Source organism: Xyrauchen texanus, chromosome 8, assembly GCF_025860055.1.
Source record: "Xyrauchen texanus isolate HMW12.3.18 chromosome 8, RBS_HiC_50CHRs, whole genome shotgun sequence".
Taxonomy (NCBI): Eukaryota; Metazoa; Chordata; class Actinopteri; order Cypriniformes; family Catostomidae; genus Xyrauchen; species Xyrauchen texanus.
In genome coordinates, this window is record NC_068283.1 from 40553601 (window position 1) to 40572742 (window position 19142).

General features: G+C 36.8%; 1 protein-coding gene across 1 annotated transcript; it reads left to right on the top strand.

Annotated features, from left to right (window-relative positions):
• The first annotated feature begins 2463 nt into the window (after window positions 1-2463).
• On the top strand, window positions 2464-17236 carry LOC127647166 (tetraspanin-1-like). The gene is made up of 8 exons (XM_052131267.1): window positions 2464-2587; window positions 9856-9934; window positions 12883-13098; window positions 13281-13355; window positions 13685-13792; window positions 14010-14135; window positions 14282-14374; window positions 15798-17236. The coding sequence occupies exons 2-8, from the start codon at window positions 9878-9880 to the stop codon at window positions 15855-15857; spliced, it is 735 nt and encodes a 244-aa protein (XP_051987227.1). The 5' UTR covers window positions 2464-2587; window positions 9856-9877; the 3' UTR covers window positions 15858-17236.
• The last annotated feature ends 1906 nt before the right edge of the window (window positions 17237-19142 follow it).

The following is a 19142-nucleotide window of genomic DNA, read 5'->3' on the forward strand; positions in this document are numbered from 1 at the left end:
CCCCCCCCCCCCCCTCTTTTAAAAATTATTTTGGGCTTGCTTTCTTTTAAATATTTTAACTTCAGAAATTTTTTGTTTTGAAACTTTAGAACTTTTAAACATTCTTTTGGAAAACAAATTGAAGTTCTATACTTTTCCTCGAATATATATATATATACACTCACCTAAAGGATTATTAGGAACACCATACTAATACTGTGTTTGACCCCCTTTCGCCTTCAGAACTGCCTTAATTCTATGTGGCATTGATTCAACAAGGTGCTGAAAGCATTCTTTAGAAATGTTGGCCCATATTGATAGGATAGCATCTTGCAGTTGATGGAGATTTGTGGGATGCACATCCAGGGCACGAAGCTCCCGTTCCACCACATCCCAAAGATGCTCTATTGGGTTGAGATCTGGTGACTGTGGGGGCCATTTTAGTACAGTGAACTCATTGTCATGTTCAAGAAACCAATTTGAAATGATTCAAGCTTTGTGACATGGTGCATTATCCTGCTGGAAGTAGCCATCAGAGGATGGGTACATGGTGGCCATAAAGGGATGGACATGGTCAGAAACAATGCTCAGGTAGGCCGTGGCATTTAAATGATGCCCAATTGGCACTAAGGGGCCTAAAGTATGCCAAGAAAACATCCCCACACCATTACACCACCACCACCAGCCTGCACAGTGGTAACAAGGCATGATGGATCCATGTTCTCATTCTGTTTACGTCAAATTCTGACTCTACCATCTGAATGTCTCAACAGAAATCGAGACTCATCAGACCAGGCAACATTTTTCCAGTCTTCAACTGTCCAATTTTGGTGAGCTCTTGCAAATTGTAGCCTCTTTTTCCTATTTGTAGTGGAGATGAGTGGTACCCGGTGGGGTCTTCTGCTTTTGTAGCCCATCCGCCTCAAGGTTGTGCGTGTTGTGGCTTCACAAATGCTTTGCTGAATACCTTGGTTGTAACGAGTGGTTATTTCAGTCAAAGTTGCTCTTCTATCAGCTTGAATCAGTTGGCCCAGTCTCCTCTGACCTCTAGCATCAACAAGGCATTTTCGCCCACAGGACTGCCACATACTGGATGTTTTTCTCTTTTCACACCATTCTTTGTAAACCCTAGAAATGGTTGTGCATGAAAATCCCAGTAACTGAGCAGATTGTGAAATACTCAGACCGGCCCGTCTGGCACCAACAACCATGCCACACTCAAAATTGCTTAAATCACCTTTCTTTCCCATTCTGACATTCAGTTTGGAGTTCAGGAGATTGTCTTGACCAGGACCACACCCCTAAATGCATTGAAGCAACTGCCATGTGATTGGTTGATTAGATAATTGCATTAATGAGAAATTGAACAGGTGTTCCTAATAATTCTTTAGGTGAGTGTGTAATATATAAATATATATATATATATATATACACACACACAAAAATATCTTGTTTAGAAGGTTCTTTGAAACGTTCTTTTTATCGTTTTACGTTGCTTTTGTTACAACCGTGTCAATGAAGAGGACACAACTGGGATTTTGAACTTTCCTTGGAATGTTCAATCTTTCTTTCATCCTGTCTTTAACATTTTATACTTTTGAAATTGTATAGGAATTGTTTCAAACTTATTTGCTGTCGAATATTCTTTAAAACTTTCTTTTGAATTTTTTGTGGTTGCTTGTGTTATGACCCCAACTGGGGTGAGGCTCCAACATAATTGGGGACTCGTCCGGGATTTCAAATTTGTTTTGTAATGTTCAAACTTTCTTTAAATCTTTATTTCTTTCAAGTTTCCTTTTGAACATTCATTGGAATGGTTAGAATTTCTTTCATACTTGGATGTTTTTCATGCAAACGTTTGATTGTTCTGTCAATTTTTCTTTTTTAATTGCATTTGTAATTTCTTGGACAATGCATAGCCTCTCCACAGATTCAATCCCATTGATGTGTAGTATGTGGATTAATTTTCCCTGACATTCTACGGTGTTGCAATTTGTCTGGGGATCAGGCGGCATTGTGTCATTTCGTTTATTGTTTGAGCGAGTGTTTTGTTCATTTCATGTCAGAGACATAATTTCCTCTTCTCTACAAATGCGTAATAACATTCTTGTACTCGATAAAACATTAGTACATAAATCTCAACATTGTGCACATCATTTCACACATTCTTACATATGCAGATATGTTCCCCTAATACCTTGATTTTAAATTCAAACACATTTCTTGTTGTGTTGTGCTGTTCAGTTATCTCTAAGGAGTGAACCTGAGTGATTTAATGAGACTTCATTATCTCTGTGACTACAGATGCATTCCACCCACTCTCTCACTCTCCCAAGAGAGCAAATGTGTCCACTGAGAGAGAGGGAGAGAGAGAGGGAGAGAGAGAGGGAGAAAGAGAGGAGAGAGGAAGTGGTATATCACTCCCACCTGTTGCCTCCATCCCTCCTCCTCCTCCCTCCCTTCTCTCTCTGTGCAAAACCAGCTAGACTTCAAAGAGGCAGACTGAGAGGAAAAACAAGAAGCAAATGTAAATGCTCTTCAATGATCTGACCATCAGTGTTCACTCAGGGATTTACACTATCTACACTCTTCTGACTTTTTAGTTAAGGTAAGAAATTCTGCTTTGTAAAGGTTGTGAATATGTCAAATGCATTGTGAAAAGTGTCTTGCAACTAAATGCTCAATACAGAATCATATCAGTCATTAAACTAGTTCTTTAGTCAAGTCAAATCAAGTGTTTTTTATTGTCGTTCAACCATATAAAGTTAGTACAGCACACAACCTTTAACAGCCTTGCACACAGCAATACTGATTCTCTAATTGGTATCAGTCATTGTCTCATCTTTTTAATAAGAGGCGTCTTTATAATCATTTGCCTGATGATAATAGTAAGGGAATTTTTTTACAATGATATTATATCACTAGAACAGAATATAATAGAGCATATCGGATGTTACAATTGCCTGTTTGTGCAGGATCACAGTTAATAAGAATTTAGAGCATGATGTAGTATGAATGGTGTGTTTGTGTTCTTGTGATATTCGCAGCTTTGTGATCGTGATGTCCTTTTGTGATGAGATCCCATGAGACAGTTCTGTTCTGTTGTTGTGATGGGGCTTTTACACTTATCCTGAGTCATTGTTTTGCGAGGTTGGACGGGAATGGGGCTGTAATAAACATCCCTCTATTGTCTGATGATTAAATCCTGGTATCATCCACAGTTCACACCAGAGAATGTCTGCCTTTGTTTTACATCCCTACTGAAACTCTCAGACCGCTGCTAATCATCTCCAAAAAGTCAGATACATTGTAGGCCTGATAGACAGTACCTCGGCACAGTGATGGTGTCCGATGGTAATGCCAGGGTACTTTGATATACATACCATGGTACTGTAGGATACTATATTTACTCCATAAACTATAACTATATTCATATTTACGTTACATACGAAATCCATGGTTATGCCAGGCAGGCCCGGTTCCAGATCAAAATCACTGAGGGTGCTTCTGAAAATAGTGGGGGTGCTCTGTATAAAGTTGTGTCATAATTACAAATTTTTTGATAGAATAAATCATGTTTAAATGCTACTTAAACAACGTAATTTTATTGCTGTGATGCAGCATTTTGTGTATTTTTTGTTTGCTGGTATTCAAGAAATCTGCTTGCCAATTTACAGTATTGGTCTTACATATTCAATTGAGCAGGGGTGTGTAATTATTATGTCAAGCACCCTCAAACGAAGCTTGGAGCACCCTCAATTGCAGACCAGGGCAAACTGCTGCCCGCGGGTCAATTTATTATGAACGTTTCTTTCCTATATGGTACTGAAAGACTACCATATTCCTATATCATGGTATTTCAAGGTACTTAAAAATGTGTGAGTCTCCGTCTAGTGTGTTACCATGCTACAATCTGTAACAAAAATAACTTGTCCCATTTTTTTTATCATCCCCAAAACTATTATTGTATATATGTGTATATCGTCAAGCCTGTTCTCGCTGCCTCCTTTGCCTTGATCCCTTTACACTGGTGCCGAAACCCGGGAAATTAGGAGGCGAGAACCGGCTTGACGATATAAATAATAGTTTTAATATAAAACTGAACCAAAAGACACAAACACACACAGAGCAGCTGCATGTCATTCTCTCTCTCTCGAACTGTCATCAACGGGCACCTTTATCCCTCACGCGCCCCCATCAGGCTGATTGGGCACCGTGTGTGCGTTGTTCCAGCCCGGCCCTGCCCTCCTCCGCTCTCCAGGACAAAATAATGTTAATTCATTAGAAAATCAGGAGACATTAATACCATCTTTAGGTAGGCTACAGAATTTTATACTATCAAATAGGATGTACCAGTATAGAAATTTTGGACAGTACCAATAGCCAATGTTATATATATAAAGTATTTTTTCTGTCTAACTTTACACATAGTAAATAGTAAAATAATTAAATAAATAAATGTGGTGGAGAACAAGAGTATAGGCCTATTGGTTGAATTGGGAGCAAGTAAATCCGTCATATTACCTTCTTCCGGTATCGGTCCATTTTGACCAATGCAGATTTCTAATACATTAACATTTACATTTATGCATTTGGCCGACGCTTTTATCCAAAGTGACTTACAGTGCACTTATTACAGGGACAATCCCCCCGGAACAACCTGGAGTTAAGTGTCTTGCTCAAGGACACAATGGTGGTGGCTGTGGGGATCGAACCAGCAACCTTCTGATTACCGGTTTACCAGTTATGTGGTTTAGACCACTACACCACCACCACTCCATAGTGAAATACTATTTAAAGTTGCATGTTTGCTTGCAAGTCAGAAGTCACTGTGACATATTTTACACTAAGGTTGTATACGTTAGCATTAGTTAGCGCAATAGTTAACAGGAGCTAACAAAGGACAATACTTTAACCGGATGAATAAATGCTGTAAAAGTTGTGTTCATTGTTCATTTAAGTAAGTTCAAAAGGCATTGATTTTAATATATGTAAATTTTAATGCAAAACAAATACAGAAATTAAGATTAACAAGATCACAATCTTTAATTTCTGTATATTTTAACATTCAAATGTGTATATGTTAACATTTAGTTTATGCATTTTGAAGTAACATAATCTAGCAATAAACAATATATAATTATAACTTAACATGAACCAAGATGCTGTTAAAAAGTGTTGTTCGTCATTGGCTCATGATACTCACTGCTAACAGTGCATGCTTTGAAACACTACGTCACGCTGTTATCAAAAAACAGAAACAAATGCCCTGGGCCCTTTATCTTTTCAGTGAATGCACTAATGCCTGCGAATAACCTCCAAAACTATGACAAAACTGGATATGCTAGTTGAGTATTACGTTTCAGAAGATCCAAAAATGACATTAATTAGGCAGAACACAGAGTAAACAATAACACGCACTTATAAATGAATTTCCTGTAGGAAAGCAAGCACACTCATCTGTGCCGCAGACTATACATTCCTCACAGATCTAATGAATCTATTGACTCCTATTTACTGTTTGTTTATTCTTTACATCACGTGGACTCTTTTGGAGTGCCCAAATGTGACATAACAATAGCAGAATAACAGTTCATGGATTTAAAAGTGATGGTTCACCTTCAGCCTGTTGTTCCGAACCCACGTGACTTTCTTTATTCTGTGGAACACAAAATGAGATTTTATTAGTCTCAGTTCTCATTTATTGCATCTTTTTCCACACACAATGTAAGTGAATGGTGACTGAGGAACATTCTGCCTAACATCTACACTAACACCTTCAAATAAGGAAACAAGCAGCTGATTTTGATAGAATGAGTTTTTTGAGGGTAGCACAGACAAACACAATTAAGAAAAATGTTTTAGTTTTAGGTGTGAAGGGTTCATTGATTATTGGGTAACCATGATGACATCATGTGACACATCAGCAGACTGCTAATCATTGACCTGACTTTTGACCTTCCGTAGTTAAAAACACTGAAACCGTTTGATCCTAATGTTTTCCATAAACTTGCTTTTAAAAAAGTGTGCAATGTATTCTTTAACATTTGTGATTGTTCTTTTTTGCATTTAGTGCCACTTTTACTATCACTCATACTAAGGGTGCATTATTTGAACAAACTTAGGCACGTAACACTCCCACACGGTTTGTGCTACGGACATGAATGATTCCTCTAATTTTCTTTTTGCAATTGGATTTACGAGTTTTGCCTGATGATAAAACAGGTGAAAAAAATCCCATAGACTTACACTGGTGCCCGTGACATATCATAGAGACTCAGGTGTGGGTTGTTTTGACTTGGGCCAGTAAGGCAAGTACAACTCGCGTTAAGAAATACAGTTAAGAATTGCATTACATTTTACAACCTTAGAGGACTTTAGAGTCGGCACGCTCAGCAAATTGGAAAATAGCTTAGACAGTCTGTAATTGTGAAACCTTTTGCATCAATAGTCCTCTATTGATGGTTTCATATGGTTATCTGCCACTAGTCTACCTATGGATTAGCATTGTGTAGCAGACCTTTGGTAATCCGTGAGAGTGCTGTATATATATATATGGACTAACAAAGATCAGCCAGAAAGGGGATTCCACATGACTTCAGCATTGAAAATAATAAACTTTATGGAGTGAAGCTTCCAACAAGCATTTCAATGCAGCTTTTAAAGTTCAAACAATTTTAATTTAGCCCATTGCTTGTGGCCTTTCGAAGCGTCAGAGTCAATTAAGATGATGCATTGTTGCATTGGCAGTGCCTGCACTAAAATACAAACAAGTCGTTCTCTGTGGTATATTTTAGCTGATCAAAACGGCACTTGATGCTAGTGTTGATGTCCATTGCATTGATTTGGGTTAAAATATGACCAGGACATTTTCTTGACCGGTTTCGTGAGAAACGTTGAGCGAAACAAAGTTTGCATTTGAATTTAAATTTCTGGGTAAACTGTCTCGGAGCAACATCTGGCCTGTCAACTACCCCCCCGCCACCCCCCCAGCCACTGTCATCTGCACCCCGGTCTGTGGACCACCTTGACTTTAAACGGCTGAAGTGCCACCAACAGGTGATATATTTCATGTGGTGGAACCATTGGAGTGGCCGTGATCTGAACAGAGGGTGAAGGCCCGCCACAGCAGGTAATTGCGGAGAGTGAGGATGGCCCACTTAATCTCCAGACAATTCTTCTCCATGGTGCTGAACTAAGTCTCCCTCAGCAAGTGCTTATGACTAATGTACAGCACCGGTCGCTCCTCCCTCTCCACCTCCTGTGAGAGCTCTGCCCCAGCCCCCTGTCACATGCATCCATCTGCAAAATAAAAGGGAGAAATTAGGACAATGTAAAAGCTCTGGACCGGCTCGGGGCCCCCTTTCTAGTGAGATCAGTCAGCAGGCTGGTGACATCACAGTAACTAGGCACAAACCTTCGGAAGTAGCCAGTCAGCCCCCCAGAAACTGCCTCACCTCCTTTTTGGTTTTGTTAACCTGGGGACGAACCGTGGCCCAGGTGGAACTCCAGATACCGAACTTCCACCCGCCAAACTCCACACTTCTTCGGGTTGGCCGTGAGCCCCGCTGGTTGTAGCGACCTCAGGACAGCTCTCAGATATTGCATGTGCCACCACCAGACATTACTGTAGATAATAATATCACATAAAAATGTGGTGGCATATGCTGTATGGGGTCTGAGAATTATTTCCATGAGACTCTCATGAAAGGTCACAAATTGGTGTAATCTGTAACGGTGTGGAAAAATTTGTATTTGTTAAAGCGACCTGCCAGTAACCCTTTGTTAAGTCCAGTGTTGATTTAAAATTGAGCCCAACTGATCAAGCAACTTATCTATCCGAGGCATTGGGTATGCGTCAAATTTGGACATAGTGTTCACTTTGAGATAGTCTACACAGAACCGGACCAACCCGTCGTTCTTTTATACCAGAACACGAGGCTGGCCCAATCGCTGTGCACCTCATCTATTACGCCCATATCAAGCATCACCTCTAATTCTTTCTTAACAACCTGTTTGACCTATTTCTAGGAAGAGTTCTGGTTGTTCCAAACTCATTCAGGAATTATCCTTCAATGCAGCCGAAATTTTTTGTAGCCTTCCCCAGATCTGTGCATCAACACAATCATGTCTCTGAGCTCTGCAGGCAGTTCCTTTGACCTCATGGCTTGGTTTTTCTCTGATATGCATTTACAGCTGTGAGACCTTATATAGAGAGATGTGTGCCTTTCCAAATCACATCCAATCCATTGGACTCCAATCATAGTGTAGAAATATCTCAAAGATGATGCAGAGAAATGGGATGCACCTGAGCAAAATTTCAAGTGTCATAGCAAAGGGTCTGAATACTTATGCCAATGTGATATTTCAGTTTTTTCTTTTTAATAAATTTTCATGTTATCAAAAATATGTTTTTGCTTTGTCATTATGAGGTATGGAGTGTAGATTAAAGTGAAGAAAAAAATATATAATTTAAAGCATTTTAGCATGAGGCAGTTTTATTTAAATTAAAATAAAAAAATTATTTCAAGCTATACAAGTGAAAAGTTGAATTAAATAGTTAATAACGTCAATGTCACAGATGTTCCTTTCTAGTTTTTTTGTTAGTAACCTAGAAACGGTGCAAAACCTACATTTTTCTTCTTTATTTAACATCATAACTTTTATTTTACATTTACAATTTATTTTATACTTTCCCCAAAATCTATAAACATTCGACTTATTTCCAGGTTGAAAATTAAATAAATCCATCTTTTCAGTGTGGTCTCAGACTTTTGGAACCAAATGTATAAGAACCAGGAAAACCAACTGGAGGATATTTGAATAAATAGGGAACAGAAAAGCTCGAAATGTGATAACTACAAACAAGGGAAGTATACAAGACATTCAAAATCATTCAAATCATTTAAAGGTTATAGACTAAGCCAGACATATATAATAAACTCCCAAAGTTCCCAAAAGCTTTGAACACTACTTCTGTTCTGCATCAGTATTGAAAGGCTATTCTGCAATTCTGTGACCCACAAAGATTAACAGGTATAAACAATTCTAAAAACATTCTATAGAGGGTCTCTGGTGTCTTATCAAATGTAGATGTTTATTGTTTTGCCCTGACCTCATTGCAGTAGGAGATGCCCTGTACACTAATATTGAGCTTTGAGCCAACACTTCAAAGTGGCACTTGAATGAGTCGTGTTCTTACAGCGTGTTTACTATCTGAAGTGTAATATTCAAGCACATCTGTTTAAAGTGCTGCTCTCTGTAAGTGAAAAACTCTTTGAACTGTGAAACCAGTGTTTTAGGGTTAATGAGAGCTTCAGTTAAAATCAGTTACTACAGCAAAACCACAGTTTGTTCCTGCAGCTTTTCCTGGTCAGTGTACTTTTTTAGCAAGGGATAGTTCACCCAAAAAAAAAAACTGTCATTCAATCACTCTAATGTTGTTCCAAACTCAAAAGGATGTGTTAGACAGAATGTTAGCCTCAGTCTCCATTCACTTTCATTATCTTTTTTTTCCTTAGAGTGAAAGTAAAAGGTGACTGATGCCAAAATCACCAGAAAAAAACAATTAAAAAAAACATGGGGTCATATGGGTTTGGAACTACATGACCGTGAGTAAATGATAACAGAATTTAAATGTTTTGGTGGCCTAACCAATTGAAGCACTTGTGCCTTTTAATCGATATTCTAATATTAATTTCAACACGTTATTAAGAAGTGAATCATTTTGGAATTACGAAAAACAACTTTATAAGGTGACAGTTCAGGCAAAAAAAAGTCTCCTAATTAAAAATTATGTTTTGAACATTCATTATTAAATGCGGAAGATTTTTCAATTTTTTGTTTGTTGTTAATTCTTGTTTTACTTTCATCCAGGTTTCACAGGCATCCAATAAAAATGGGTTGCTTTGGATTTTTGAAAGCAACGATGTTCCTCTTCAATGGTATCATCTTTGTAAGTAAAGCATAAACAAATCAGTGTGTTTCCGTTAATCACATTTCATCACCTTTCCAATAAACACACACACCTAAACTGATTTGCACTGGCTTTTCAGTTGATTACAGTTAAAATAATTGTGTCAGAGCAATTTATGGTTTGCTTGCTCGAATGTCCTGTGACAGTATATAGTTCACCTCTTTCCAAACTCCAAAAAATAGCCCTTTGGCTGAACTTGGTTAAAGGGATATTTCAACCAAAACCAAAACAAATCTCATCATTTACTCAACCTCATGATATCCCAGATGTGTATGACTTGCTTTCTTCACCAGAACACATTTGAAGAAAAATAGAAAAATATCTCCGCTCAGTAGGTCCTTAAAAAGCAAGTGGATGGTCGTAATGAGGGCGAGTAAATTATGAGAGAATTTTCTTTTTTGGGTGAACTGACCCTTTAAACTGTGGACAGTGATAATGGTGTAATTTCAACACAAACACTTTGTGTAGAAAGAACCTTATTGAATTCAATAAACCCAAAACAATTTGACGTGTCAATGTAACTCTATCTTTAATAAAGTAATAAATCACTTATTTTTTTATGTACATAAAACACTAACACTAAGTATCCCCCTTTCTATTCATCTTACACAGAAACACACATAAAAAATAACACTTAATTGAAACATTTACAGTGGAGGCCAAAACCCTTGGGAAATATGGGCAGAAAAGGCTGTGAAAAAAAATCTGTATTGTTTGTCCTTTTTGATCTTTCATTAAAAAAATTCACAAAAATCTATCCTTTAATTGAAGTAAAACAAATGAAACGGGGGAAATATCTCATTATTAAATACATATTTTTCTCCAAAACACACTGGCCGCAATTAAATGCATCTCAAAAATATTCCATTCATATTTTACATTTTTTAGTGCACCTGGGTGACTAGGAACATGAAATTGTTCAGCCATGCCGTCCTGTTTCACAGGGGTATAAATATGAGATAACACCCTGGCCAAAATCCCATAATCATCAATCACAGCGGGTTAAACTAAAGAATATTATTATGATGTGCATCAAAAGGTTATTGAGCTTCACAAAGTGGGAAGCGGTTATAAGAAAATAGCCAAAGCATTGAACATGGCCATTTCCACCATCAGGGCAATAATGAACATGTTCCAATCAACTGGAGATCTTAAAAATCGGCCTGGAAAAGGACGTGTGTCTATATTGTCTCCACACACAGTGAGGAGGATGTTCAAGTGGCCAAAGAATCTCCAAGGATCACAGCTGGAGAATTGTATATATTAGTTGGGTCTTTGGGTCAGAAAGTCCAAAAAAATAATAATATCTGACATCACCTACATCATCACAAGTTGTTTGGGAGGGTTTCAAGACAAAAAGCCTCTGCTCTCATCCAGCAACAAACTCAAGCATCTTCAGTTTGCCAGACACTACTGGAACTTCAAATGGGACAGGGTCTATGGTCAGATGAAACAAAAAAAAGCTTTTTCGGCAGCAAACACCAGAGATGGGTTTGGCGCACACAGAGATGAAGAAGTACCCAATGCCCACGGTTAAATATGGTGGTGGATCTTTAATGTTGTGGGGCTGTTTTTCTGCCAGAGGTCCTGGACATCTTGTTCGGATACATGGCATCATGGACTCTATCATATACAACAAATAATAAATCAAAACCTGGCTGCCTCTGCCAGAAAGCTTACAATGGGCCCTGATTGGATCTTCCGGCAGGACATTGATCCAAAACAAACATCAAAATCAACACAAAAATGGTTCACTGTCCACAAAATCAAGGTTCTGCCATGGCCATCCCAGTCCCCTGACCTGAACCCCATAGAATAATTGTGGGGTGAACTGAAGAGGAGAGTCCACCAACATGGACCTCTGAATTTGAAGGATCTGGAGAGATTCTGTACAGAGGAATGGTCTCAGATCCCTTGCCATGTGTTCTCCAACCTCATTAGGCATTATAGTAGAAGACTCAGAGCTGTTATCTTGGCGAAGAGAGGTTTGCAAAAAGTATTGAATAAAAGGTGCCAATAATTATGGCCAATGTGTTTTTTCCCACAGCCTACTTTGCTCATATTTACCAAGGGTGCCAATATTTTTGGCCACAACTCTCCCAATTGAGTCCTATTCAGACGGTCCCTACTCAAATGGATTACGTAAACTTCCATTTTACAAATTTAAATAGATAAAATGCAATGAACATTAGTTGTAGAATTGTGTGTGTGTGTGTGTGTGTGTGTGTGTGTGTGTGTGTGTGTGTGTGTGTGTGTGTTTAAAGTAAATTGAAAAAGCTGCAAAAATCCTTTTATTTTTCTTCTTCTTTTTCTTTTTTTTAGTGCAGGGAAGTATTTACATTTATGCAATTTTCTTACCAAAGTGACAGGAGTTTATTGTGTTTGTGACTTTGTTTTTTTGTAAGTATGCAAAGAATACAAGTTGCATACAATCATAAAAGTATGATGGAAATGTTTCATTTTCCACAGAACATTTGTATATATGGTTTAGCTACATTGCATGCAAAAACTAGCATAACAGCATGACTTCACAGCGAGGGAAAAGGTGGAATATTTAGTCATTAGATGTGCTGATGAAGGCCCATCTTAGAAACGATCACAGGTGGAGTTCATCGCATTAACTATGGAAATGTCCCACTAACGTTTGACAACCAGAGAGTGTCCGAATACTTTGTCTTCATCTCTATTGTTTACATTTCAAACCTAGCAAGCTTCTTTTTGTGAAACGTTTGGCTCTCTCTCTTTAAAGAATTTCCATTTGGTTTGATATGTAGTGGTTTTAATGTTACGGCATTTGCACATTTTTATCGTGGCTTAAGTGTCCAAATACTTTCCGGGGCCTCTGTGTGTTGATATGAAGAGTCATGACATACAATGAAAACAATGTGTGAAACTATTCTATTTCCTTCTTTTCTCTCTCACTGTAGCTTGCCGGGTCAGCTATTTTGGGTGTCGGGATCTGGGTGAAGGTGGACAGCGGATCTGTCCTGAGCGCTCTGCAGAAAGTACAGGGAGCTCCAGGGGAACTGGGGCAGCTCTTGAATGTGGGATATCTCCTGATCGCAGTGGGCGCTGTGCTCCTCATACTGGGATTTCTGGGCTGCTGTGGAGCGGTCCGAGAGAGCAGGTGTATGCTGCTGCTGGTAAGTCAGATTGACAGCGCTGGCATTACAGATATCTGGACCTGCACATGTTTTTGAAGTTATCAGTTTGGGCATGTCTAAAATATTTAGTTGAGTGCAAACAGTGTTGTTTATAAACTTCTGGATATTTGATGGATTTAATCATTCTCATTCATTCTGTATGCCAATCTCTCTCTCCTCAGTTCTTCATCGTTATTCTGATTGTCTTCATCGTTGAAATCGCTGGAGTGATTGTGCTTTTGGTTTTTAAACCTCTGGTAAGACTAAACGGGAAGTCTGTACACATTTATACATACCACTCTGTCTATAAAGAACCGGTAGCATTTTATTTGACAGTGCTGTTCTACATTTACTTGCTATATAATTACAACAACATCTACAGTAATTACTAGGTAGGTACTAACCCTAAATCTAACCCCAGCCCTAACCTTAACCCATATGAAGTACATGTAGTTACCTAACATTACTCAGTACTCTTGGGTAAGTACACTGTAAGTATACTAAATGTATATGTACTGTAAAATAAACCAAAGTGAAACCAAAGGACCTATAGAAATAAATCCACTGTCGGTTTTGTGTATTTTAGGCAGAAAGCCTGATACAACGGGTGGGAGATGAAGCTGTGAAAAACATCAGGAAAGATTTTGGGAAAAACAAAGATACCACTGGACTCTGGAACTCAACCATGGCAACGGTTTGAGACACTTGGCTTGATAAAGTTGTGAGATTGTTTGTAGTAGCAGTCTCAAAATTGTACAGAATCCTGAAATACTTGAAGGAAAACATTAAATTAAATATACATTTTAAAAACTGAGACCTGTCCCTGAATTTCTCTCCAAAAATGGATAGTTCACCCAAAAATGAAAATGTATGTGAGTGTGTCTAAATCTGGGCTTCGTTCTCTCCTTCAGTTAAAGTGTTGTGGTTTCTTCAACTACACCGATTTCACGGGTTCACCTTTTGTGAATGAAACCGGCACTTACCCATCTCAGTGCTGCAGTAGGTCGGCCTGCAATATGACCGCTGCTTTTGACTCAGTAAGGCTTTAAGACATTCATCTAATGTTGTGAGGCATCTTCGTACCTTGCATAGTTTTTAATAGCTATTTCTTAGTTCTCCAAAAAAAAACAATAATATCAATTTGCGAGGTTTGCTTGCTCTATTTGACATGTTTTTGTTTCAGGCTGTGTCCGGTTGTTTTGGAATACTGAAAAAGCTGATAGATGATAATGTAGTCATCATCATAGCTGTAGCACTGGGCATCGCCGCTCTTGAGGTAATGGGCACACTTTCTCTCAGTCATTGTGCTAACATTTTTAAAGCAAATTGGTGGTTTTTATGTTTGGAATGGAATGCACAGAATTCTTTTCCACTGTACAGCCTATTGTTTTTATTTTAAATAAATAGAATGTGAAATAGAATGCAGCGTGCAACAATAAACATTCCAAAGAGGAGTATGTTACAATGTTGTCACATTACCTCACTGTGTGTTTCATTTTGCAAATGGTGTCCATTTTGTTATTTTGTAAATAAATTATCTACAAAAATGGTTCTTCAAGTATTGTTCTTTTACGAACCTTTAAATTAAAGGTTCTTTGGGGAACCAAAAATCTTCTCTTCTATAAAAAAAAAAAGTTTGAAGAGAGAACAAAATGTAAGACTTAAACTCAGGAACAAAATGAGACACCGTTTTTAAAAAAAAATGTTTTTATTTGTTTTGTGGTTCAGGGCCTCCATATCTGAGAATCCCCTTTTGGAACCTTTAATGTTAAATTACTCGTATCATCTTGGACTTACAGTGACACCTAGTGGTGTGGATGCAGCATCATTCAAAACCAATTACCATTTTTGTTACTTTTGAGGCATAAGCATAATGGCGAAAATGTCTATTATATTATTAGTTACAGATGACATTGTAGAAATTCACTATTCACAATCAGCCATGATTAATTTAATCCAAGAGTGAAAGTGTCCAATAACAAGACAGTTACTGAGATTAAGCGAGTAATATTCAACTGATTTTAAAATGGCACCCCTGCCCCATGTAGAATAAAACAGCTTTTGTAAGGTTACTGACATGACTAGAGTCCTCATCTCATGTGAGTGCGTTTTTAACATTTTATACAAATGTTTCAAAATTACAATTATTTTCTTTAGAATTAAAACTTTTTTAATAATAGGGAAAAAATAACTGAGTGCACCTGAGTTAAGAAAGAGATTTGTGGCTGATATTTCATCTAGTTTATTCCATGAATACAGAAAATGTACAGTACTGTGCACAATACACATAATGCATTAAATAAAATAACTAAATTAAAATGCTTTCCCCAACATACCTAGTATGAAATGACATTTGCAACACATTTAACTTCTTTACAATGACACATAAAACAAAGTATGTGAGAAATATTGTGGGGTGGGACTTCGTTTTTGCGCGTGTCATCTTGGACTTACAGTGACACCTAGTGGTGTGGATGCTGCATCATTCAAATCAATAGTTTTCAGTTCCAGATGACATTGTAGAAATTCACTCGTTTCACGATTTTTATGTTCTTTTATAGCATTTCTATTTATAGGGATTAATCATATTATAGCTTAAATTGCAAATAAGTAGCAATTCAAGGAATAGTCCAGTGACACAAATGCTTTATTTCCCTCTAAACTTAAAAACTCTTTGTTTTCTCTGTTCTCTTCCACAGCTTGCAGCGATGACCGTCTCCATGACCCTGTATTGTAGAATAGGGTCAAAACGGGATTAAAGTCTCACTTCGCCTTGAATATCTCTCTAATGACTCCTCTGGGACGTGGCGGATTGCTGATCATCTTTACGTTCATAACATATCTCTATGGCTTATTCCATCCATTTCATAATGCATCAAACAAAGTTTCTTTAGATAAGAACGCATACTAAATGCCTTAATTTTAAATGCAAACGTACATACGTTTTAGAAATACCCCATTTCTGCTATAGTAAAGTTGAACGTTAAAACTAGCATTTTTTTACTGTATTTTTTTGTGTTTAATGTTTCCTGAATGTACTGTAACTGACTGAATTAATCTTTTACAGCCTTGTCTATGCAAGACTTTTTGTTCCTAAATAATGTACAGAATATATGTAATCGAATAGCACCAAAAGTGATATTTTGTAATTATGAACACAATGTGGGCTTTTTATTATATGTGCAATGACCAAAAATCACATTTTATTCAAACAAATATTTTTGATTTATTGTCATGTAAATATTTTTACAAACCAGAGCTATTTTAAATATTATGCTTGTTCACTAATAAAGCACACCATTAATCCTTAAAGCTTGTGGATGCACAGAGATTTTACAAAACAGAATAAGATCATATTTTCTTAAAATGTGCATTTGAGAGTTTTGTTTTTATTTTGACCACAATTATAGAAGCAATCTTTGTTTGTTGTATTGTTTTTATTATATTTATGAAATAAAAGTGTCCTTGTTCTGCTGTTAGACTGTATAAATCCTGTGTTTAACTGGAATCACGTTTAGTTATATCTACATTGTACCACTGTTGTAATAGTCTTGTGCATTTCACAGGTACAAAAGTGTTTGCTTGATACTGTTTGAAATTTTAGCCCATTTTTAAGGTTTATGCAATTCAATTTCTTTACATTACATCAAATTGAATTGTATATATTTTTAACAAACTTAAATTAAAAAACCTAAAATATAGTTTTCATTACTTTTACTTTGCTAAAGATGACTTGATTCGTTTTAATGGAATTTTGTTATGAAATGAAAAGGTGTAAATCTTAAAATGATCTTTTGAGTGAACTTGTGAATATATAAATGGGCATGAATTCAGTGCAGAGGGTGAATAATTCATATATTGAATTTCAAGGCTTCATTTAAGCTACATGCATTGAAATCACACCGACCCATAACATGCATCTTTAAAGTGAGCTTAAAACATCTACACAGGATCTTCATTCAAATGTGGCACATTTCTGAGTTACTTAAAATGTTGAACAGTGAGCACATATAATGTCAGGTTTGGTGGTAAAGGTAGAGCGTGCAGGCTTTTGAGCATGAATTGTGATCATGGGAAAATTGCAAGCTACAATTTTACAGTTGTAAGTCTATAAAATAATTAATATTTTTGAGTTGATTCTTGAGTTAATTGAATTTACAATCCACCTTGATTTTTTAAGTTAGTACAACTAATTTTCCTGAAGTTGATTAACTTAAAAAATGCTTTGCAGCTGTTTATTTTTACTGTGTAGATCTTAAAAAAAACAATAAAACAAACAAACATGTTATTCTTGCATGAGTCATGTTTGTTATAGCTACATTATAAACTGATCGTAGACTACAAAACCTGATTGAGACAAAATAGTTTAAAAATACAATGTGGTTTTCTCATATTGGAAAATTACCCTTTTGGATTGTAAAAGTTGTTTAATATAACATTTATACATTTTCAAGACTGAAAACAAGGAAACAACCAATTATAATAGTGCGCAGATACTGTATTATGCTTGCAGAGGTCTTAAAGCAACTCTAGACGATGCTAAAACACATCAAATATCTCAGTTTTTAACATTTTACTACAATAAAACAATATATTTCAGTCTGTTTTTAAAATGTATGCATTAAAACTGTGTCAATTTTCATCGTATTGAATTGAGTTACCTTAAAATAGTGTACATTTGATCAATTCTGAATAAATGTGAAGTATTTACTAAATATATATATATATATGCAGTGTTGGGAGGGTTACTTTTGAAATTCAAAACAAAAATAAGTGCATCTGTCAACATATTTTAAACATTTCCTTTCTACATTATGTGCAATTACATCAAGAGCAATATGCTCTGCACCAGCAGGGTTGGGAGGGCTACTTTTGAAATGTATTCCACTACAGATTACAGATTACATGCTGTAAAAAGTAATCTGTAATGTATTCCGTTAGATTACTCAAGGTCAGCAATGTACTCTAAATACTTTGGATTACTTCTTCAGCACTGGTAGATTTTTTTCACTTGTTTTGACTATAAAAACTCAGTAAGACAAAATACACATGTTAAAAATACATTCTCTGAAAAACCCAAATATCTTAAGCAGTGTTGTTTCTAAAACAAGATCAATCAAACTGATCTTGTTTTAAGGATTTGTAGATATTTTTACAGGAAAACAATACAGAAAATTATTATCAAGAATATTATTTTTTGCCCTAATATCACAGATCTTAATAGAAAAAAATTAATTATGATCCAATGTTAATTTTCTTGATAAATAACATGACCATGTCTGGTAACATGTGCATGTGAAATGGCTAGAAATAGCATTTTAGCTTAGCATAAAGCTAACAATTTACACAAGGTTTATTTCTATTTCTTCTGCTCCAAACTTACTTCAAACGTACTTCTCCGTCTGTTTGTATGAATGTAACACATCATGAGAAAGTGTTTCACTACTGCTCAAATGCACTTTGGATCGCATCATTTATATGTATAAATGTTTTCCATCTGAAAGGACTAAATATTAAATGAAACAAATGACAATAAAATGCAAAGTAATCTCTACAGTAATCAAAATACTTTACATAAGTGTACATAAGTATTCACAGCCTTTGCCATGACACTCAAAATTGAGCTCAGGTGCATCCTGTTTCCACTGATCATCCTTGAGATGTTTCTACAACTTGATTGGAGTCCACCTGTGGTAAATTCAGTTGATTGGACATGATTTGGAATGGCAAACACCTGTCTATATAGGGTCCCACAGTTAACAGTGCATGTCACAAACCACGCCATGAAGTCCAAGGAATTGTCTGTAGACCTCCAAGACAGGATTGTATCGAGGCACAGTTCTGGGGAAGAGTACAGAAACATTTCTGCAGCATTGAAGGTCCCAATGAGCACAGTGGCCTCCATCATCCATAAATGGAAGTTTGGAACCACAAGGACTCTTCTGAGCTGGCCGCCCGGACAAACTGAGTGAATCAGGGAGAAGATCTTTAGTCAGGGAGGTGATCAAGAACCTGATGGTCACCCTGACAGAGCTCCAGCGTTT

What these genes read in the sequence shown, in the direction of transcription:
- LOC127647166 (XM_052131267.1), top strand. Translation starts at nt 9,878, where the DNA reads ATGGGTTGCTTTGGATTTTTGAAAGCAACGATGTTCCTCTTCAATGGT. An exon ending in TCTTCAATGGTATCATCTTT is followed by an intron (nt 9,935 to 12,882) that starts GTAAGTAAAGCA and finishes CTCTCACTGTAG; the next exon opens with CTTGCCGGGTCAGCTATTTT. An exon ending in GGAACTCAACCATGGCAACG is followed by an intron (nt 13,793 to 14,009) that starts GTTTGAGACACT and finishes TCTCTCCTTCAG; the next exon opens with TTAAAGTGTTGTGGTTTCTT.